Raw genomic sequence first — 23,846 nt, 5'->3', positions numbered from 1 at the left:
CATGCTCTTAATTACTGTGGCTTCATAGCTAGTCTTGAAATCCAGTAAGTCCTCCAACTCTGTTCTTCTTCAACATTATCCTGGCTATTCATTGGGATGAAGACTTAAAATTGGTACATGTATGTTATACCTCAATTAAAAAGTAGGTAACACAAAACAGACCTCCTGGAGGGTAAGCGAGAGGAAATAGCCTTTCTCAAGGAAATGAGCCTTTCTCAAGGAATCCGAAATCAAGCAACACAGGAGCCTGTATGGCAATAACCTAGACTTGCCCTCATAGATGGGTATGCAAGCTTTGATCCGTCACTGTCCCCATCTATGGCACCCTACCACTGTGATGGATGAGCCAGCGCCCCTTCTCATTTTACTCTGACTCACTTCAATAATTCACACTGCCGTTCCAACTCTGGGAGTATTTAAATTAATGGACTAACTTAGCAGAACCTGTTCATGTAGGTTCTGTTCCGTTCTGACCGTGTGAAGGGCTGTCCCTGGCAGGGACGGGGAGGCTACATTGCTCTGCATAATTCAGGTGACATGAAGCCTCGGGGGCTTCCCTAGAGCATGTTTCACAACACGGCCACTATCAACACGTGGGGCCAGATCATTTTCTGTGGTGGGGGTCATGTGGCACACTGTAGGACATTCAGCAGCATCCCTGTCTTCTACCCCCCAGAAGCCCTCCCAAGGTGTGACAACCAAAAACGTTTCTGGATATTGCCAAAGGTTCCCTGGGGGGCAGAGGCAGAAGTGCACCCAGTTGAGACCCATGGGTCCAGACCTAGCCGAGAAACAGGAAGGGGAGAAAAGAGATCTGCAGTGGGGTCTGGGCACTGAGTTAGAACAGAAACACTGGCAGGACCTCCCCAGTTCCCACCTGCCACCTTCCCTCTGCCAGCAGAAGCAGAATGACACACCCATGAAGAGGGACAGGAACACTCAGTGCACTGTGAGGCTCAGAGCTGTGAACGGCCGCAGCACAACCGGCAAGGGGCACCTTTCACACAGAACTCAATGTGAACAACGTCCCCTGGACACGGACTATATTCCACAAATTCTGCCCCCTTCCCACTCCGCCCCATCTTCCATACACAGACACACAAACCCCTCATGTTAATGATATTCTGCAGGGAAAGAGATGGTCCATCTATCAAACTAATTCCTAGGAAACATATTTGAGCCAGAGGTGACAAGGATAAAAACATCAGTTCCTCTACCATTACCTCTGCCTCTCACAACCTCCAGAAGGACTGAGATGCAGGCTCTCACCACACATGGGTTGAGGTTCAAGCCAATTTCATTTGCATTTCAAAGGTCCTACATCACAATTCTCTGTATCTGTATTTAATTTTCTTAGCTTTCCTTTATTTCATTCCCCAAGCATTATCATTCTTCCCCTGGGCTTTCCTTCAGCTTTGTTGCTTTGAGTAAGTCTAATCCAGGGGTGGAGGCGTGCACTCTGTTCCACAGTGGTCTATCTAGGGCATGAGTGGTCCACCCCAAGTCCAAGAAACTGGGGTGCATTCTCTGTAAAAAGTTTAAAAAAAAACCCAAAACAGTAATAAAACTGACCACAAGTCAGTCTTTTATTTTCACCATGTGCTAGTGGTTCTAAACTTGTTTAGACACTGGCCAATGCTAAAATGCACCCTCCCAAATATTCTGTTGGCCTATATTCAAAACAATTACTGTGGTTACTTTTGTGTGTATATATATATATATATTTACTTATATAAATATTAAATATATGTATTTATATATACATATTTACTCTATGATCGAAAGACAAATGCAGTAAGAAAATCACTTAGGCATGCCAACACCAATGCCTGCACTTCCAAAACACCTATTTGAAAAACAATATGGCAGTACTCTTTGAAGTTGGAGTATGCCACAGAGATGCTATACTTGGGAGCACGTCTCCCCCAGACTCAGGGATTTTCATAATTATTAAATAAATTCAAATGAGAACTCATGTTCCAAACAAATCGTTATTTCAGCTTCATCTCCAAAGTCTTCATTTCTGCACTTTGTTAAGCCTTCTTGAAAAAGAAAGAAAGAAAGAAAGAAAGAAAGAAAGAAAAAAGAAAGAGAAAAGGAACAGATGATCCCTGCACCTCTTGGTCATCTGAGTGCCCATTATCTCCCCCAAAAAGAAAGAACTGTGGATGGAAAATGCCTCCCGTCATCCAACGGAGCTCCTGCCTAGCAGGGTTTAGTCCCTTGTGTTCTGGGCGTTGGTCCTTTGTACAAACACATGTCAGAGATGGGTAACAAATCCAATGAACAGATTTGGTTCATGTCACAAACACTGGTTTACAGTCTTTCAGTGAAGCATTTCCTTTTGAGGGGGTAGATAAAAATCGAGAGAACACAAGTCACTCCTTGAATATTAATGAAGTGACTTCATGCATTTGTGCTTAAATCTTGAAAGAGGCCAGAATTTCGGGAGGCTGTCTGTCTTCTCATGACATGCCCTCACATCCAGCGCCCCCGTACCCACCCTTGCCACGTGCTCCCCTCCACCCTCCTCTGACTCCTCCTTCTAGAGAAGCTTTCCATGTTCTTATACTGCCTTGGCTTAAAGTACGCAGCTCCCTCTGCCCAGAGCACTCTCTTTTTCTTAGTTAATGCCTATCCCTTTTTTATGACTCTTCCACGAAGCTCTCCTGAATCCCCACAGTCCCAATCAGATGTCCCACCTGCACAGCCCGCATTCTTGGAGCGCACTGGCCCAGCGCCTCCTGGTGGACAATGTGCTCACTACAACTTTTCCCGCCTGAGCAGACAGCTAGACCACATTTCCCAGTCTCTGTCACAGTCACATGTTGTCACCTGAGCTCTGGGAATGAAGTATGCAAAGAAGTGATGTGCAGCATTTCTGTGAAGAGAAATTGTATCTTTCCCATAGTATCTTTTTTTTCTCCACACATGGGCTAAAAAGAGAAAACTCTCTAGCCCTAGAGGAAGATGAAAGCACACATGAAAGGAGTCTGGATCCCCATGTAACCACAAAGAAAATGGCGCAACTAAGAACATCCACTCTGTACTGTAGTGAGAAATACACGTCCACTGGGTCAAGCCACTCTACTCCTGGGGTTCTTTCTTACAGCAGTCAGCCTACCCTCATACATCTTAGTCACTGTCCCACACTGCACTGCAGTTCCAGCGTAGGGGTCTGTGAGCAACTCGAGGGCAGGGATCCTGTATTGTAGGTCTCACCTTGAGCTCCTGACACAGTGCTTGACGCACAGCAGAGGCACGGCAGGTATCTGTGGAGGAAGGGTCAGGAGAGGGAATGAATTCATGACTGGCCACTGGACAATGTTTGCCCTGGGAAACTTTTGATCCTTTGCTGTCAATGAACTGATCACGACCTAGGTGAGTCCATGTTGCCTCTCTGTGCCACGGCTTCTTTGGCTGTAAAATGAAGTTAGATAGAGCAGTAGTTCAGTATTAGTGGACATCAGTATCCCATGGAGGGGTTGTCATCCTGAATGCTGCCAGGCCCACTCCCAGAGTCCCGGACCCACTGTTCTTCAGTGATAAGTTCCCCAATGATGCTGACACTGCTGGTCCAGGGACCACATTTTGGGTACCACTGGGCTAGAGGATCTCAGGTCTCTTGTATGTCCAAAGTGAGCGGCACAGTGGTCCTCACCAGTGCTTGGGAAAGATCAGGGCCAGGTGATCTCCAGTGCCCAAGCTTATGAGCCAGATCATAGATGATTTTTTCCAGAGTTCACTTGGTATTCAGAACTACTAGGTTACTAGAAATACCCCATGTGTAGCCCAAGCAGAATAAAACCCCCATATGATAGGAGATTGGTGGACTCCTAAAAGTATTCAAATTTTAAAAGTAAGAAACTCCAGCTGCCAGGTCAGATTACCTGGCTAGGCTCTCATGCCCACTCTTCCTGATCCGTCCCCCTTCATCCCTACACTCCAACTGAAGAGATGATGATGGGAGCAGTTTTGAACAAAAAGAACACTGACAAGGTGAAGCAAATTACCTGGACCCCACATTAAGTCAAGTTTTCAATTCAGTGATCTTTAAAATGCACTATGAGTTAGGCATGATCTCCCATGATCGCCCAGTGTTTACCATGTACAGATGTTTAAGGGCCCACCTCAGATCACTAGGAGGTAAAAATAATCAAACCTCGGGCTTTGATTTAATTGGGAAGACCTCCAACTCTTTTCCATGGCACCTCCACGAAATACACAAATGCAGGCCGCAGCATATCAACACCAAGACTCCAGACGAGCCACACTTATTATCATACATTTATTTTTAACATAGCACCCCAGTTTCACATCATGTACGTTTCCCAAAGTAGGAGACTTTTAACCTATGTTCTTCACAGACTTTCCAACAAATGTGAAAAAGAGGCAGTAAGGTTAGAGTCTACAAGTTACAATCCAAATACAGGTTACCCTATATTTATTTATGTTGAAGATCAATATACATAATGTTCCTAAGGCCTAGCAAATGAGTAAGACTCTGGCTAAGTAATCTATTAACACAACTTGTCAGCACATTATGAAAAGACAGAAGGCATCAAATATATACTTTGCTGTTATTCATTTTACTGTTCAATGTACCTGTAGTGAAAAAATAAACACTTTTATTCTCAAGATTAAACTAGACAATCAGCTCATTCTCTCTCCCGGCCCACTGCAATGAAGACTATAATGGCCCTTCTTGCCTCTGGCTTTCTTGAACATCATATTTGCACTGAAGACAAAAAGAATGGCAGTGCTAAAGAAAAAGGTACACCCGGTTCCCAAGATAGGTACAGGTGAAGTCCTCATACAAGTTGACTTAAGATGAAACAAAAACAACAAATCTCAGCCGATTCAATTGCCGTATGATGGGGTACTTGCATCAACTGCGCCGTTCTGAGGGCAGAGCTTTGTGAAGGACATTTAGGACCCAGTCCTGTTGTCCAACAGAGTACGTAAGTAGGACGGAACTGGTCCCTGACTTTCCCTAGTAGAGCCCTCAAATTCCAATACAAGCCCCCTTGTAAGTCCCTGTCCTCTGGTCTTCAGAGTCTCAAACCCATTTTCTCCAACTTCCCACAGCCATGAACTTAGCTTAGAGCAAGACAGGAGAACTCATCAAACACACACACAAATAAAGGTTTTCCCATTGTTAAGAATGGAGCAAGGCTTCTGTAACTAGGACGAGTCCTCTCAGTTGAAACCCTGACTTTGTCATCATGTAGGTTAGCAAATGTAGACAATTAACTATCTAAGCCTAAAAGCAACTGTGTACTTGGCATATCCTGTTCACATCAACAGACTGGCTGTTTCAGGGAACACCTGTAAGGCAACCTCTGAACGCCTGTTGCTGAGGGAGACAGCAGCTCTTAGGCTCTGTGCTACTTTTCAAGTCTGGTCCTCCATGCCTGGTCTTACAGTTCCTCTTGGGAGGGTCACAAAATCAGATGCACTTCTTGTTGTAAACAAGCAAAGTGGGTGGCTCGCAGAGTTAAGACTCACAGGCCAGTTGCCATCAGTGACCGAGCTGTTGGCATTGGTGGGCAGTAGCCTTCGGCCCGTGCTGACAAGGGAGGTGCCACCTCAGAACTCCAGAAACCCAAATCCCCACTTCTTCTAGTAATTTGAACCATGCTAAGTCATGGATGCAAAAAAAAAGAACATAACAAAACACCCATCACGAAAGTGTAAATTCAAGAGATCCTTCGAAATCAGAGTTTTCAAAGAATGCAACAGAATAAGCCAGTTGGAAAGAGAAACCGAAGTCGCTGGTGTTCTATTTATTTAACAAGTGGAGAAAAAGACTTTCCTTCTTCAAACTGATATTACATTTTGTTCAAAATGTTTAAACCATGAACTACTAAGTCTTAGTCAATAATACGGGAATATCTGGTTGCTATGATGTTTGGAATTCTTTTTTTATACTTTCAAAATTACATTCCTTTGGTGAGGTCTAGTCAGGAGGTGTGATTGTAGTTTGTGCTGAAAAAATTTTTTAGCTGTAAGGTGTTATACTGTAACTGAGATCTTTCCGACTACTGCTGAGAAGAAGATATTTGCAAATGCCTGTCTTAATTGCAAGAAAAACATCCATTCCAGATGATTTTTTATTGATCTTTCAAGAACACCTCTATTATTACCATGGTTGAGAGATCATTTAAGAAATAGACAAATTATCATTTATAAAGAGACTATAGAATCAAGTCACATATGAAGAGAAGAATGCTTTATGACAGTTCAGACACTGGTAGGAAATCAAAGAAAAATGCATGTTTTTGATTACTCCCCCCTAAAATATGCTGAAATCGAACATTTGCAACCCACATAACTAAAGACATATCGAAGAAAACTGTAACTTACTACATATTGAGTTCATTTCCATCGCAGTAGTCTATTTTAAAAACAAACTCCCATAAGGAATATAGGAATGGAATCCATTCAAAGCAACAGCTGTCAAAAGTTCTGCCAAAAAACTTGGGAGTAATTTATTGCATCATGAAAGGTGAGGTGTTCAGAAGAACAAACAGTTCAATCATATTCTTCCCTTCAGATTTTATTTTTTGCTTCAATCCAAGAGAAATATCTAGATCTAAAACTCACTGAAACATGTTTTCATACTTGAAGACTTACTAAGTAAATAAAATTCAATATGGTAAATAGAAGGAAGCCTTCTTGTCTATTTTTAGTACTGCTAGAGGCTAGAGGATGGGACTTAGAATCTGTAGCATTAGCTGGCATTCCAACTCTGCCACTACTTATCTTTCTACAGATTCTTAGGCTAGAAAATGTAGTGTCTGATGGCCTTGGTTTCCCCACAAGCAAACTGCAGAAGACAGGTACAAGTCCTCTCAGCTCTGCCATCCTATTCTCCAAGGAGAGTAAAATGGGCCTAGCTTCCAGCTAAGATGTCTCCCCTCCCAATCAGGCCCAAAGCACTTCTCCAACATTCATGAAGCAGTTAGGTCTTTCCAACTAAAGCAAGTCCAAATGTCTGCCTTGATTACAACACGCACCTCCATTCTAAATATCTACCTCTCGGTTTTGCTTCATGTCTGCTGGACAAGGAGAGGGCAAAAGCAACACACCACTTACAAGAGACAATGAGGCACCCCATCAGCCCACTATCAGTTCCTACTGTGCTTTCATCCTTGGGACGACAGGACCCCTCTGAAGGAAGAACACTGAACAACAAGCTTATTAAACCCCCACGGATGGGGGCAACATCGACATTGTGTCCATTGAATTCTACCCAACAAGCAGATCTAATTTTGGAGAAGTTTTGTAGACAGGTATAATGGTGATTTCAAGAACACAGCCTTCCTATACACCACAGCAAAGGCTCACAGAAACATTAACAGGAGTTATAATCCTAAATTAGAAGTGCACATTCTGAGAAAACAGAGACATGGAAGAAGTGCACTGGTCAGGTAGTAATAATAGTGTGCATTTGTTTGTTTTAAATCCACTTCTAAGCAACTAGTACACTGTGGTCACCACTAAGTGCAGTCAGAGGTCATTGACATTGATGTATGCTTTAATGCAATGCTCATCTTAAAATATTGGTGAGACTATGCAACTCATGGGACTTGAATTATCCAATGTGAGTTTGTTCCTTTAGCAAAAACCAAGCCGGCTAAACAAAAGCCCACCTCCTAATTTCTCTCACTCTGGCACTGATTTGATGGGGGAAAAAAAACAGCACTATTTTTTTTAAATGTATACTAAAGACTAACATTCCTGAGTTCGTATGCCTCCTTACTGGACACACAGTGCTATCTCGAGGGAGCGCATAGGTATGGAAGACGAGGAGACAGAGTGCACACGATCTTTCCTGAGTGGAATGTAACAAAAGCTAAGCATGCTATGGAATGTCTGCAGCAGGGACACTGTTGATAAAAATAGCTTTAGCCCCTAGATCTCAGGACACGGGAAAAGAGGTTACCTCGAAAGTCTGTACCGCCCATTCATAATCTTAGGAAGCATTTGAAATGACTCCAAACTCCTCCCAAGGGATAGAAAAAACAACCAAAAGGGAAGGAAAGGGGGACTAGAGAAACGGTTCAAACTCTGGGATTTTCAAAATCAAATCAATTCAAAAATCTTTTCATATGCACAGAAGAGAATCAACAATTTGTTTTTCTTCGGGAAAACAACATCTGCTTGAGCCTTTCTCTTCTACCATTAAGCTATTGATAAAGCTTGCAAATAAAATAAGGGAGCATTAAATAAACACCTCCTTATTCTAAAAGCTGTCAACTCTATGGCAACCGAAGGCTTAATCCCTTATCCTAAACCACCTCAAAAAGGACCCCAGGCACACCCCACACCTCTACTCTAAGAATGGGTAAATTAGCAAAATGCACAAGAGAGAGCATTTCTTGTAATCAGTCTCTCAAAGTGATGTGAGAGTGGGCGTGCCTGGATCCCTGTGGGGTCACTCACTTCCCACTTTCACCTTGGGCTTTCAGGAGGAGTGGGTGACCAAAACTTCTACAGCATACTGGCTTCTGTGATTTGAGCTCACGGTCTTACATCACATACACTGAAGACAGCTGGGCTCTGCTAGTCGGTGCATAAACCAATCACTTCCCAAGGTACACTTCACAGAGAACAAACAGTTGTATATCCAGAGTGAAGGTCAGTCTTCTTTCATTATTCCTTCATACTCAATACAATCACAATCCGCGTTAAAATAACAAAGACAAAAATAACTACCAGAGTTGTTGGATTGCTGGTAACCACCATTTCCCCTTCTTCTCCAGGGTGGGTACCTGGGTTCAAGCAACAAATATTGATCAGTCCAAACAGTCTCTTCAGCCTTTCACATCTGATGTGTGGTCTCCAAAATCATGCATTCACAGACATGGTATCCCATGCAGGATAAAAGTAGAAATTTGACAACTATTTATTTAATTTGATCAGGTGAGGCGCTTAAAGCAGACTGCTCTTGCCCAAAAATTGACATGAAAGGACTGAGTTCTATGAGTTGATGGCCTAGCTGGGCCAAGGTAAATAGATCTTTGACAAAACTTCCACTTTACAGAGGTGCAAAGACCCAATAAATCTCTGCCATTCAACAGAAAACAATAGTTATGTATTATTTATAGCTAGATACAATGTCAAAATGGCACTAGAGAAGCAATTTTTGGCATATGGTGGCAGAGGGCACAGTGCCTGTCTAAATCTGATGTTCTTGTTTTAGTTTTCACTTTTATTATCATCATGCCAAAGACTAGCCAGTTGGAATCCCAATTATTCAGGAAACCAACCTACTATATTTGATATACATACAAAAATAAAACAAGCATCCTGAAGGTATTGATGTTTTATACAAATCATAAATTCTTTAAATAAATAATGCTCTACTTGTTTTTAATTGCTAGAAGATTGGTTTTTGGTAAGGAGCAACATCTAACAACTTGAGGAAGTACTTAAGAATGGGAGATAAATCCCACTGAAATTACAGTTTCAAGTGTGATCATCAGTTGTATTTTTTCCACCAGAGTAAAACGTGTAAGTGAAGTACAAGAGAAAAGGAAATATGGATTATATTCCGCGGCTTGCAGTTTTTCACCCAGTCTTGGACATCTCTATGACAAGTAATTGGGTTGAAATATTCAAAGGAAATATCTTGGCAGAAAAAGTCACCCACTGTTACTTGAATCTTGGGGGTTACAACACAGTGACTGGACGCAGTTGTTCCAACTGATTTTCCAATGCAATCCGTTCTTGATGAACCTCCTGATTTGTACAAAACAGAGAGAAGAAAACAAAAAAGCAAAGGGGTCATTTCCTGGGTTCATCCCTAATTCATCAGATATTAAAAAGACACTTGTAGGTGAACCCACAAACACTGAACTACTACACGACTCTAGGACAAGCTGACTAGAAGGCATTGGATTTACAATTGGTGACTAGACAGAGGCGGCTTCACAATTTGTCATCTCGCAGCTCCTCTCTGAAGATGAGGAAATGAAACTGACTGACACCACCCCAGCCTCAATCTCACTGGCGGTTTTAACAGGATCACTGGCTGGCAGAAGTCGATGTTAAAAATCAAAAGACAGACACTGGGAGAGAGCAGAAAAGCAAAAGCAGAATGCTAATAGTGAGAGGTGAGCCAGCAGAGCTCAATTTCTAGCTGCGATCTCTCATTTCTAGTCCAGTACCACACCCTGGACGATCTGAGGGATGAGCAAATGCACTGGCCATCCCTCTGCCAAAATACCATCTTGGCTCCTGCACAAAATACGGCTGAAGGTGTGACTGCATGGCTAAAGGCAGGGAGAAAGAAAAACAGGATCAGCCATCTGCTCTTTGGGAATTAAGCTTTCGGTCCTAAAAGAAACTTATTGGTAGGAAGACAGGGAGACAGTTAAAGACATTTGGAAGTAGGATCAGTTAAGATGGGAACGAACTCTAGGAAGGCTCGATTCTGAGATGCCCAGGAAGAATCAGCTTGCTAACCGTCCCACCAGAATTCAAAAGGCATTTATTCACCCCCTCCTACCCAGCTGTCCAAGAGTCTTTGATTAACTGTCTGCTATGAGCCAGATTCTGCTCTAGGTGTGATGGTACCAGCAAAGAACAAAATCGATCAGACCAATGCCCTCATAGGCTTTATACTCAAATGGCTAGAGAAAGACAATAAAGAATGACATACTTTCAAAAGGAGATAAATATGATGAGGTAATAGAGGAATCCGGAAGACAGGTAGAGCAGCTAGTCAGGGAAGGCTTCTCAGAGGTGATGCTATCTGAGCAGAGATTAGAATGAATGGAGGGGTGAGCCATATGAAGACATGGGGGAAGGATATTCAGGGAGACAAAACGGCAACTACAAAAGCCCCAAGGGAGGGAACAAGCTTGGTGTGTTGGATACCAGAAAGGCCTGTGTCACCAGAGAAGGAGCCAGGAAGACACTGGTAGGAGCTGAAGTCTGAGAGTTAGGCAAGGATCTTATGGAAACAGTCAGGAATGTGGGTGCCATTCACAATACAGGGGGAGAGCTTGGTGGGTTTTCAATCAGGGAATGGATGTGGCTGAATTTGGAATTCAAAATGTTTCACTCAGCATAATCTCCTCCAGTCCCATCCCTGTTGATGCAAAAGTTGGGTATTCATCCTTTCTGATGGAGGCATAATACTCCATTGTATATATGGGCCACATCTTCTTTATTCATTCGTCTGTTGGACATGTGGGCTCTTTCCACAGTTTGGCAACTGTGGCCATTGCTGCTATTCAATTATCATATGGTTTCACTTGTGGAACATAAGGAATAAAATGGAGGACATTAGGAGAAGTAAAGGAAAAGTGAATTGGGACAAATCGGAGGGGGAGACAAACCATGAGAGACTGCAGACTCTGAGAAACAGACTGAGGGCTTTAGAGGGGTGGGGGTGGAGGGTTGGGTTTGCCCAGTGATGGGTATTAAGGAGGGCATGGATTGCCTGGAGCACTGGGTGTTATACATAAACAATGAATCTTGGAACACTGCATCAAAACCTAATGATGTATTTTACGGTGACTAACACAATAAAAAAATTTTTTAATTAAAAATGTTCACTCTGGGGACGCCTGGGTGGCTCAGTGGGTTAAGCGGCTGCCTTCAGCTCACGTCATGATCCCAGCGTCCTGGGATCGAGTCCCCTTTGGGCTCCTTGCTCGGCAGGGAGGCTGCTTCTCCCTCTGCCTCTGCCTGCCACTCTGTCTGCCTGTGCTCTCTCTCTCTCTCTCTTTCTCTCTGGCAAATAAATAAATAAAATCTTAATTTAAAAAATAAAAATAAAAATAAAAATGTTCACTCTGGCTACTGTGTAGACAGTGGATTGTAGAGCAGGGCAAGAGTGCAGGCAGGGAGGAGTTGCAGGGTTACTGCATGGACCCAGGTGAGAAATGACTTTGATCAGGGTAGCAGCCACAAAGATGGAGAGAACTGGATGAATTCTGGATATATTTTGAATTTAGAATGGACGGGACCTGCTGATGAAGGTCCCATTTCCCTCATACAGATCAAGTACAGATGTAGGAAAGAAAGAAGGTGATTTGGGATCTACACAAGTGGGTGGTCAGTAAGTGCTACCGAGAACAAGAATAGATGAGAAATAGGCATTTCAAAGAAACGGTTGGGAATGAAATGTCTGAGGTGTGTATTAGATACATTAAGAGGAAATGGCGAGTAAGCAGTTATAATTGTATGTCCAAAGACCAGAGGTAAGAGAAGTAGAGTTTGAGACAGAAATTGAGGATCACCAGACTATGGGTGATCGTCAAAGTGCTGAGACTGTGTATCATCTAGCAAAAGAATATAGACAGAAGTTGCAGGTGAAAGATAGAACTGAACATACACGGCATACTCAGTCCCAACTAGAACTCCACTAAAACAACAGAAAAAAAATTGTTGTTGTTTTTTAAAGTCACAAACACAAAAGAACAAGACAAACACAAGGGAAGGAGTGATACCAATATAATTTGCAAGCAGGAAGGCAAACTGATGACTTAAATAAATGACTCAGCAAATCCAAGCAAAATAAATGTGGGCATTCTACCAGTTGTTACGCTGCTGCATGGTGGGGTCTGTCCATAAAGTGACCCAAATACTCCTTTGTTCAAGGGTCCTGCATCACTTGAGCTAGAACATTTTCCCTCATACAGATCAAGTATAGAAAACTAAACCTAAGCTAAGCTTGGGGACAAAACAAGAACCCACCTGATTTTACAGAGAAGAGTCTCTGAAAGAGTCAAGCTGGCAGCGCCAGATACCTACGTAAGTGGAAGTGGAAGAGGGGAGGAGGATGGCCTGAGTGTGTTGGCTCAAAGTTTAGCTTCGTAAGCAATTAGTTCCCCAGCTTCTTCCTGCTACTAGGACAGAATACTGAAGAGTTATTCCTTGAAAAGGTAAAACACAGAGCCTCTTGATTAGCAGTACAGAGATACAGTTGAGGATGAGACACTGGACTGGAACTAAGGAGATTAAATAAATATTCTAGATACTGAGACCCACAGCCCTCTCTCTCCACTGAGCCAGATCTTTCCCCCCATGTAGGAGATAAGAAAAAAAAAATCTCTCTGGAAATTCTATCAGATTAAAAAGAAAGCACCAATGATACTGCCTTGAAAGGATCCCCAACTATACAGCCCAACCAGACCGTTGGAGGCCGAAGCTCAAAGCTGACAAGCCCCATAACATGCTATGCCCGCCCAGTGAGCACCTGCATCCTTCTCCTAAACATAAGCAAAGGACCATCAGATAGTGAAGGGAAACATCTAATAAGAAATACATAACAGGAAAATAGAAAAGTTTTCAGGAAGAAGAAAAATACTACCAGTAATAAAAGATATTACAACAAAGAAATGAGAATAGGATACCTTGAAAAAGAAACAATCAGAGAACAAAAAATGAACTCTTGGTTATTAAATAACCGTTTGAAAACTTAAAATTAACTAGGTCTTCAGAAATGGACAAAAAGACAAAAATAAAGAAGGACTGAAAACAGGAGAGAAAATATGAAAACATTAGAGAACCAACAAGCTAAGAGTTTCAACATCTGAAAAATATCAGCAAGCGAAAACAGAGAAAATGGGCAGGGGAGTGGGGGTGGGTGGGTGAGGAAGAAACATGGAGAAAACACAACAATAATAAAAACCAAGAAAACCCTCAGAACTGAAGAATATGGGTTTCCAAATTAAAAGGGCTTACCAAGAAGAGAGAACAGTATATGAAAATTATCTATACCAAAGCAAAGTAAGAGGGGAGAAAAACAATAAAACACAAAACAAAAACAAGTTTACCTACAAAGATTCATAAAACAGAATGAAGTTTGACATTTTAAAAAATCACCTATTATATGGTAAGACTGACTTTTTTAGTGCATAGTTCTGTAAATGTCAACACACGTATGCATTTGTATAACCGCCACCACAAAGAGGGGACGTCACAGTTCCTACAACCAAAAAGCTCCCTGGTACAACTCACTGATCTACAAACCTTCACCTTCATGCACAACCTCTGGCAACTACCAGTCTGTATCCCAGAACTGTAGTTTTCTCTTTTTAAGAATGTCAAATAAAAGGGATCAAAAAGTATAAAACCTTTCAACCCTGGCTTGCCTCACTCAGTGTAACGTCTTTGAGTTTCGTCCAAGTTATGTGTATCACTGCTTTTATTGCTGAGTGCTATTTCGTTGTGTGAATGAACCACACTTAACCTATTCATCCTTTGAAGCACAGCTGGGCTGTTTCCAGGTTTTGGCCATCACATAAAACTGTTACGAACATTCACGTACGGATTTTTGACTGAACGCAAGGTTTCATTTCACTGATGGATACCCAGGAGTAGGACTACTGGGTCACATGGTCAGTGTATCTACAACTTCCTAAGAAACTGTCAAATGACTTTTCAGAGAGGGGTAGCATTTTTCAGTCCCATCAGTGCATGAGAGTCCCAGTTGCCAGCACTTGGTGTTGTCATTATTTTCTGTCTTAGCAATTCTAATGCGTGTGTAGTGGTACACGATCACAGTTTTAATTTGCGTTTCCCTATGGCTAATGATGCTGAGTATCTTCTCACATGTTTATCTGCCATCCTTATATCCTCTCTGGTGAAGTGTCTGTTCAAGTCCTTCGCCCATTTTTAAGTTGAGTTTTTGGAGTTTTGAGAGTTCTTAAGTTTGGAGAGCTCTTTATATAATCTGGATACAAGTCCTTTGTCAAATATGTGAGTTGCAAATATTTTTTCCCATTCTGTAGCTTGTCTCTTAATTCTCCTGACAGTATTTAAGGCAGAGCAAAATTTTTAATTTTGATGAAGTACAATTTAATTTTTCTGTTCTAGGTTATGCTTCTGGCATCATTTCTAACACCAGGTCATGCGCATTTTTCCCAATCTTTTCTTCTAAAAGTTTTATACCTTTATGTTTTACGTTTGCATCTATGACCCACTTCAAGTTAATCTTTGTATAAGACTGAGGTTTTGATCAAGGTTCATTTTTTTTTCACATATGGAAGACCCATTCTTAAAAAACAATGGTTGAATGAGTTGATGTTGCATCTTTGTCAAAGACGGGACGGCTATATTCATGCACTCTCCTTCACAACCCTCTATCCTACTCCACTGATCTATACACCAATCCCTCCCCCCAAGCTCATACTGTTTTGATTACTGAAGCCTGATACTAAAGTGATTCCTCCAACTTGGTTCTTCTTTTCCAAATGTTTTAACTATCCAAGTTCCTTGGCCCTTACACAAAAATTGTAAGATTAGCTGATCTATACCTACTAGGCCTGCTGGCACTGTGAAATTGGCATTGTAGTGAATCTATAGATCACTTTAGAGAAAAATAACATCACTACTATGTTAAGTCTTTCAATGCACGAAAAGTGAATGTGTCTCTCCATTTATTTAGGTCTTGGATTTCTTTTAGCAGCACTTTATAGTTGTTTTCAATGTTCACAACCTAAGTGTTTGGATGAATTTATACCCAAGTAATTCATCTGGAGGAAGAGGGTGGTAAGATACTGTAATGGCAGTGTTTTTCATATTTCTATTACCAGTTGTTCATTACTTACAGAAAGAATATGATTGGTTTTTATGTGTTGACCTTATATTCTATAACCTTCACCAGCTCAATGAGACAATGAAAATTTAAAAACCAATTCAATTTGCAATAGTGTCATGAAAAATTAGGAATAAATTTAGCAAGACACATGTAATACATGTATACTCAGACTAGTAAGAGAAATCTCACAAGACATAAATAATTAGAAAGTGTACTCTACTAGCAGACTGGGAGATGCAACACAGTTGAGATTTTCATCCTCCTTAATATGATCTGTAGTTTCAAACAAATCCACTCAGAATCGTAGCAAGCTATTTTGTAGCAAACGACACATTGATTCTAAAATTTATGTGAAGCAAAGGCCCAGAACATCCAAAGGAATCTTGAAAAAGAGCATGTTGAAAAATTTATACCACCGGATTTTCTTACTATAAAGTAACAGTAATCAAGATTGTATGGTACTGGTATAAGAATCAGCAAATAGATTAACGGAACAGAGTAAGAACCCAGGGGTGCTTGGGTGGCTCAGCCAGTTAAACATCTGACTCTTTGTCTTCGGCTCAGGTCATGATATTAGGATTGTGAGATTGAGCCCCATGTCCAGTTTCATGCTCATTGTGGAGTCTGCTTGAGATTCTCTCTCTTCCTCTTCCTCTGCCCCTCCCACCACTGGTGTGTTTGCGCTCTCAAAAAAAAAAAAAAACAGAAATAAATCTACACTTATATGGTCATTAGACTTTTGACAAGGGGACCAAAGTAATCCAAGGAGGAAAAGAAACTCTTTTCAACAAATGGTGCTAGATTAGGTACTGATGTAAGGAAAAAATAAGCCTTGACCCTAATCTCAAACCATACATAAAACTTAATCTGAGGTGGATCATAGACATTGGTGTAGCCATTATGGAAATCACTATGAAAGTTCATCAAAAAATGACAAAATTACCAGGAGTGACATCAGAATCTTGGCTATATAAGACATGCCTTGTCCATGTCCCCCTGCCAACAACAACGTCCAAAAAAAAAAAAATCTGCCTTTCATTCATGGGCAAAATGCCTTTGTGAGAACTGTGGGATACAGTACCATACATACACCAAGAGATCCAGGAGGAGTCTCACCCAGCCATGTATTGGGTAATAGGCACACAGACCTCAGTCCCAACTCTGGACCCTGCACTGCCCTCTGAACCAGCTCTAAGCCACTCTCTGGGCGTCAATGGAAAACACTATTTAAGACAATCACCCATGAATGACAGAGCCTTGGTGGAAATCTAAATTTCCAACAGGGAAGTTCTAGCACAATGCTAGAGGAAAAAAAAAAAAAAGTAGTCTGGATGCACTGGAGGAGATAAGAGGAACTATAACATTCTACTCACATCACAAGGTAGCACAGCTTAGGGCCAAGAGAGATCTTCTCAGCCCATGATTCCCCCCACAGGGGTAACAAGAGTATGTGAGTACACATCCAGGTTCCCCAGCTGTGTGGGACACTGCCAAGTAGGTTCAATTCTCTCTTGCTCCATCCAGAGTACTGAATTATGAACTGCATGACTGAAAGACAGAAAGCAGGTAGGGGAGCAGCAGATAGGACCCTCAAAAGATATTAAAGGAAACATGGTTCCTACCAAATGTGTTAACAGCACTCATCAAGAAGCCTGCTCGTTGGGGCACCTGGGTGGCTCAGTGGGTTAAGCCTCTGCCTTCCGCTCAGATCATGGTCTTGGGGTCCTGGGATCGAGCCCTGCATCGGGCTCTCTGCTCAGCAGGGAGCCTGCTTCCCCCTCTCTATCTGCCTGCCTCTCTGCCTGCTTGTGATCTGTGTCAAATAAATAAATAAAATCTTAAAAAAAAAGAAGAAGAAGAAGCCTGCTCGTGAGCTTCTGGGGATCTTCCCACTGCCCACAGGGTACTTCCCAGCACACCTCTAGCCTTACTCACTCTCTCACACACACACTCTGATCCTGTACCACATATGTGTTCACACTCCCTAGGCAGCAAACGTTGGCAGGTGGTTGGTGAGGATATGCAGAAAAAGGCTGTGCTGGCTCAGATTGGTGGGTCACAAAGAAACAGCAAAATTGAGCTTTAGTGCCACCTTGGTGAAAACAATAGAGAGGCTGCTAGCACTTAGCCAAGTGTTTTGCAGGATCAGAAGAAGGTGTATAAGCCTAATAATTCCGCCACAAGAGGGAGCAAGAAATGTCAAGCAGGTAATTCATAAAAGTTCTGAGAAAGCCTCAGAATCCCTAGAAGGACTGATGAAACGTATTTGTCTCCTGAAGGCAGTTCATAAAGACTGCAGAAAGTGGCTGCTATTTCAAATATGAAGACAGCAATGCAAAATCTCAAGGAACATGAAAAATTAAGGAAACATGACACCAACAAAATACTGCAGTAATGTCCAGTAAACAACCCCAAAGACATGGCGATCTGTGATTTACCTGCTAAAGAACTTAAAATAGCTGTTTTAAGAAAACTCACTGAGCTACAAGAGAACACAAAAAGACAAAATCAGGAAAACCGCATTAACAAACAAAATGAGAAGTCTACCAAAGAGACAGAAGTCATAAGAAAGAACCAAAGAGAAATTCTGGAGCTGAAGAATGAATGAAAAAAAAATTACAGCAAAGAGTAAAACCATCAAAATGGCTCAAACAGAAGAAAGAATCTATGAGAGAGAAGACAGAACTTTAAAATTATACAGTCAGAAGAGAACAACCACAAAAAAGAACCAAAAAGAGTGAAGGAAGGCTATATTATCTATGGGGTAATATTCAAAGAAATAATATGTGATTTGCTGAACTTCTGGAAGTTGAAAAGAGACAGGGGCAGAAAATTTATTTAAATAAATATTGGGGAGGAGTCAAGATGGCGGAAAAGTAGCAGGCTGAGACTACTTCAGCTAGCAGGAGATCAGCTAGATAGCTTATCTAAAGATTGCAAACACCTGCAAATCCAAGGGCGGATCAAAGAGAAGAAGAACAGCAATTCTAGAAACAGAAAATCAACCACTTTCTGAAAGGTAGGACTGGCGGAGAAGTGAAGCCAAGGCGACGGGAAGATAGACCGCGGGGGGAGGGGCCAGCTCCCGGCAAGCAGCGGAGCAACGGAGCACAAAATCAGGACTTTTAAAAGTCTGTTCCGCTGAGGGACATCGCTCCAGAGGCTAAACCAGGGTGAAGCCCACGCGGGGTCAGCGTGGCCTCAGGTCCCGTAGGGTCACAGAAGGATCGGGGGTGTCTGAGTGTCGCAGAGCTTGCAGATATTAGAACGGGGAAGCCGGCTACAAAGACAGAGCCGAGGAGTGAGCTCCCAGCTCGGGGTTACCTTGAACCGGTCACAGCCTCGGTGAGCTCAGAGCGCGGACAGAGACCACGGAGATGGGAGTAATTGGGCGCTGTTCTCTGAGGGCGCACTGAGGAGTGGGGGCCGGGCCCTCGGGTCCTCCTGGCCGGAGACCCAGAGGCTGCCATTTTCATTCCCATCCTCCGGAAGTCTATGGAAAGAGCTCAGGGAACAAAAGCTCCCGAAAGCAAACCCAAGCGGATTACTCAGCCCGGCCCCTGGTAAGGGTGGTGCAATTCCGCCTGGGGCAAAGACACTTGAGAATCACTACAACAGGCTCCTCCCCCAGAAGATCAACAAGAAATCCAGCCAGGACCAAGTTCACCTACCAAGGAGTGCAGTTTCAATACCAAGGAGAGCAGTGGAATTCCAGAGGAGGAGAAAGCAAAGCACAGAACTCATGGCTTTCTCTCCCCATGATTCTTTAGTCTTGTAGTTAATTTAATTTTTTTTCTTTTTCAATTTTTTTTCTTCTGCTAAATTTTTTTAAATTTTACCCTTTTATTTTTTAACATTTTTAACTAGTTTATCTAATATATATATTTTATTCTTTTTATACTTTTTCTTTATTCATTTCCTTTTTTTAATTGTTTTTGTTCTTTTTTTTTCTTTCTTTCTGAACCTCTCTTTATCCCCTTTCTCCCCCATCACGATTTGGGATCTCTTCTGATTTGGTTAAAGCATATTTTCCTGGGGTCATTGCTACCCTTTTAGTATTTTACTTGCTCCTTCATATACTCTTATCTGGACAAAATGACAAGGCAGAAAAATTCACCACAAAAAAAAAAAAAAGAACAAGAGGCAGTACCGAAGGCTAGGGACGTAATCAATACAGACATTAGTAATATGTCAGATCTAGAGTTCAGAATGACGATTCTCAAGGTTCTAGCCGGGCTCAAAAAAGGCATGGATGATATTAGAGAAACCCTCTTGGGAGATATAAAAGCCCTTTCTGGAGAAATAAAAGAACTAAAATCTAACCAAGTTGAAATAAAAAAAGCTATTAAGGAGGTGCAATCAAAAATGGAGGCTCTCACTGCTAGGATAAATGAGGCAGAAGAATGAATTAGCGATATAGAAGACCAAATGACAGAGAATAAAGAAGCTGAGCAAAAGAGGGACAAACAGCTACTAGACCATGAGGGGAGAATTCGAGAGATAAGTGACACCATAAGACGAAACAACATTAGAATAATTGGGATTCCAGAAGAAGAAGAAAGAGAGATGGGAGCAGAAGGTATACTGGAGAATTATTGGAGAGAATTTCCCCAATATGGCAAAGGGAACAAGCATCAAAATCCAGGAGGTGCAGAGAAACCCCCTCAAAATCAGTAAGAACAGGCCCACACCCCGTCACCTAATAGTAAAATTTACAAGTCTTAGTGACAAAGAGAAAATCTTGAAAGCATCCCGGGAAAAGAAGTCTGTAACATACAATGGTAAAAATATTAGATTGGCAGCTGACTTATCCACAGAGACCTGGCAGGCCAGAAAGAGCTGGCATGATATATTCAGAGCACTAAACAAGAAAAACATGCAGCTAAGAATATGATATCCAGCTAGGCTATCACTGAAAATAGAAGGAGAGATTAAAAGCTTCCAGGACAAACAAAAACTGAAAGAATTTGCAAACACCAAACGGCTCTACAGGAAATATTGAAAGGGGTCCTCTAAGCAAAGAGAGAGCCTAAAAGTAGTAGACCAGAAAGGAACAGAGACAATATACAGTAACAGTCACCTTACAGGCAATACAATGGCACTAAATTCATATCTCTCAATAGTTACCCTGAATGTTAATGGGCTCAATGCCCCAATCAAAAGACACAGGGTATCAGAAAGGATAAAAAACCAAAACCCATCTATATGTTGCCTACAAGAAACTCATTTTAAACCTGAAGACACCCCAGATTTAAAGTGAGGGGGTGGAAAAGAATTTAGCATGCTAATGGACATCAGAAGAAAGCAGGAGTGGCAATCCTTATATCAGATCAATTAGATTTTAAGCCAAAGACTATAATAAGAGATGAGGAAGGACACTATATCATACTCAAAGGGTCTGTCCAACAAGAAGATCTAACAATTTTAAATATCTATGCTCCCAACATGAGAGCAGCCAACTATATAAACCAATTAATAACAAAATCAAAGAAACACATCAACAATAATACAATAATAGTAGGGGACTTTAACACTTCCCTCACTGAAATGGACAGATCATCTAAGCAAAAGATCAACAAGGAAATGAAGGCCTTAAATGACACACTGGACCAGATGGACATCACAGATATATTCAGAACATTTCATCCCAAAGCAACAGAATACACATTCTTCTCTGGTGCACAAGGAACATTCTCCAGAATAGATCACAACCTTGGTCCTAAATCAGGACTCAACTGGTATCAAAAGATTGGGATCATGCCCTGCATATTTTCAGACCACAATGCTCTGAAGCTAGAACTCAATCACAAGAGGAAATTTGGAAAGAACCCAAATACATGGAGACTAAACAGCATCCTTCTAAAGAATGAATGGGTCAACCAAAAAATTAAAGAAGAATTGAAAAAATTCATGGAAACAAATGATAATGAAAACACAATGGTCCAAAATCTGTGGAACACAACAAAGGCAGTCCTGAGAGGAAAATATATAGCGGTACAAGCCTTTCTCAAGAAACAAGAAAGGTCTCAGGTACATAACCTAACCCTACACCTAAAGGAGCTGGAGAAAGAACAAAAAAGAAACCCTAAACCCAGCAGGAGAAGAGAAATCATAAAGATCAGAGCAGAAATCAATGAAATAGAAACCAAAAAAACAATAGAACAAATCAACGAAATTAGGTGCTGGTTCCTTGAAAGAATTAATAAGATTGATAAACCCCTGGCCAGACTTATCAAAAAGAAAAGAGAAAGGACCCAAATAAATAAAATCATGAATGAAAGAGGAGAGATCACAACTAACACCAAAGAAATACAGACAATTATAAGAACATACTATGAGCAACACTACGCCGACAAATTCGACAATCTGGAAGAAATGGATGCATTCCTAGAGACATATAAACTACCACAACTGAACCAGGAAGAAATAGAAAGCCTTAACAGACCCAAAACCAGTAAGAATATTGAAACAGTCATTAAAAATCTCCAAACAAACAAAAGCCCAGGGCCAGACCGCTTCCCAGGGGAATTCTACCAAACATTTAAAGAAGAACTAATTCCTATTCTCCTGAAACTGTTCCAAAAAATAGAAATGGAAGGAAAACTTCCAAACTCATTTTATGAGGCCAGCATCACCTTGATCCCAAAACCAGACAAGGATCCCATCAAAAAAGAGTACAGACCAATATCCTTGATGAACACAGATGTGAAAATTCTCACCAAAATACTAGCCAATAGGATTCAACAGTACATTAAAAGGATCATTCACCACGACCACGTGGGATTTATTCCAGGGCTGCAAGGTTGGTTCAACATCTGCAAATCAATCAATGTGATACAACACATTAATAAAAGAAAGAACAAGAACCATATGATACTCTCGATAGATGCATTTGACAAAGTACAGCATCCCTTCCTGATCAAAACTCTTCAAAGTGTAGGGATAGAGGGCACATACCTCAATATCATCAAAGCCATCTATGAAAAACCCACCGCAAATATCATTCTCAATGGAGAAAAACTGAAAGCTTTTCCGCTAAGGTCAGGAACACGGCAGGGATGTCCATTATCACCACTGCTATTCAACATAGTACTAGAAGTCCTAGCCTCAGCAATCAGACAACAAAAGGAAATTAAAGGCATCCAAATCGGCAAAGAAGAAGTCAAACTATCACACTTCGCAGATGATATGATACTATATGTGGAAAACTAAAAAGACTCCACTCCAAAACTGCTAGAACTGTACAGGAATTCAGTAAAGTGTCAGGATATAAAATCAATGCACAGAAATCAGTTGCATTTCTCTACACCAACAACAAGACAGAAGAAAGAGAAATTAAGGAGTCAACCCCATTTACAATTGCACCCAAAACCATAAGATACCTAGGAATAAACCTAGCCAAAGAGGCAAAGAATCTATATTCAGAAAACTATAAAGTACTCATGAAAGAAATTGAGGAAGACACAAAGAAATGGAAAAATGTTCCATGCTCCTGGATTGGAAGAATAAATATTGTGAAAATGTCTATGCTACCTAAAGCAATCTACACATTTAATGCAATTCCTATAAAAGTACCATCCATCTTTTTCAAAGAAATGGAACAAATAATCCAAATATTATATGGAACCAGAAAAGACCTTGAATAGCCAAAGGAATATTGAAAAAGAAAGCCAAAGTTGTGTCATCACAATTCCGGACTTCAAGCTCTATTACAAAGCTGTCATCATCAAGACAGCATGGTACTGGCACAAAAACAGACACATAGATCAATGGAACAGAATAGAGAGCCCAGAAATAGACCTTCAACTCTATGGTCAACTAATCTTTGACAAAGCAGGAAAGAATGTCCAATGGAAAAAAGACAGCCCCTTCAATAAATGGTGTTGGGAAAATTGGACAGCCACATGCAGAAAAATGAAATTGGACCATTTCCTTACACCACACACGAAAATAGACTCAAAATGGATGAAGGACCTCAATGTGAGAAAGGAATCCATCAAAATCCTTGAGGAGAACACAGGCAGCAACCTCTTCAACCTCAGCCACAGCAACATATTCCTAGGAACATCGCCAAAGGCAAGGGAAGCAAGGGTAAAAATGAACTATTGGGATTTCATCAAGATCAAAAGCTTTTGCACAGCAAAGGAAACAGTTAACAAAACCAAAAGACAACAGACAGAATGGGAAAAGATATTTGCAAACGACATATCAGATAAAGGGCTAGTGTCCAAAATCTATAAAGAACTTAGCAAACTCAACACCCAAAGAACAAATAATCCAATCA

The 23,846-nt window shown here is 41.3% G+C and overlaps 1 protein-coding gene across 4 annotated transcripts in view; it reads right to left on the bottom strand.

Annotated features, from left to right (window-relative positions):
- Nucleotides 1-4,274: 4,274 nt before the first annotated feature.
- The window catches only part of REPS2 (RALBP1 associated Eps domain containing 2), a 238,353-nt gene continuing 218,781 nt past the window's right edge, over nucleotides 4,275-23,846 (bottom strand). For all 4 annotated transcript variants that reach the window (XM_032329532.1, XM_032329534.1, XM_032329531.1 and 1 more), the window contains one exon: nucleotides 4,275-9,747. In XM_032329532.1, coding sequence (XP_032185423.1) covers nucleotides 9,679-9,747 — 69 coding nt within the window. In that variant the 3' untranslated portion in view covers nucleotides 4,275-9,678. The remainder of the gene's footprint in view (nucleotides 9,748-23,846) is intronic.

This window comes from Mustela erminea, chromosome X (assembly GCF_009829155.1).
Source record: "Mustela erminea isolate mMusErm1 chromosome X, mMusErm1.Pri, whole genome shotgun sequence".
Taxonomy (NCBI): domain Eukaryota; kingdom Metazoa; phylum Chordata; class Mammalia; order Carnivora; family Mustelidae; genus Mustela; species Mustela erminea.
The sequence above is the reverse complement of the archived record's forward strand: the minus strand, read 5'-3'. Positions and strand labels throughout refer to the sequence as shown.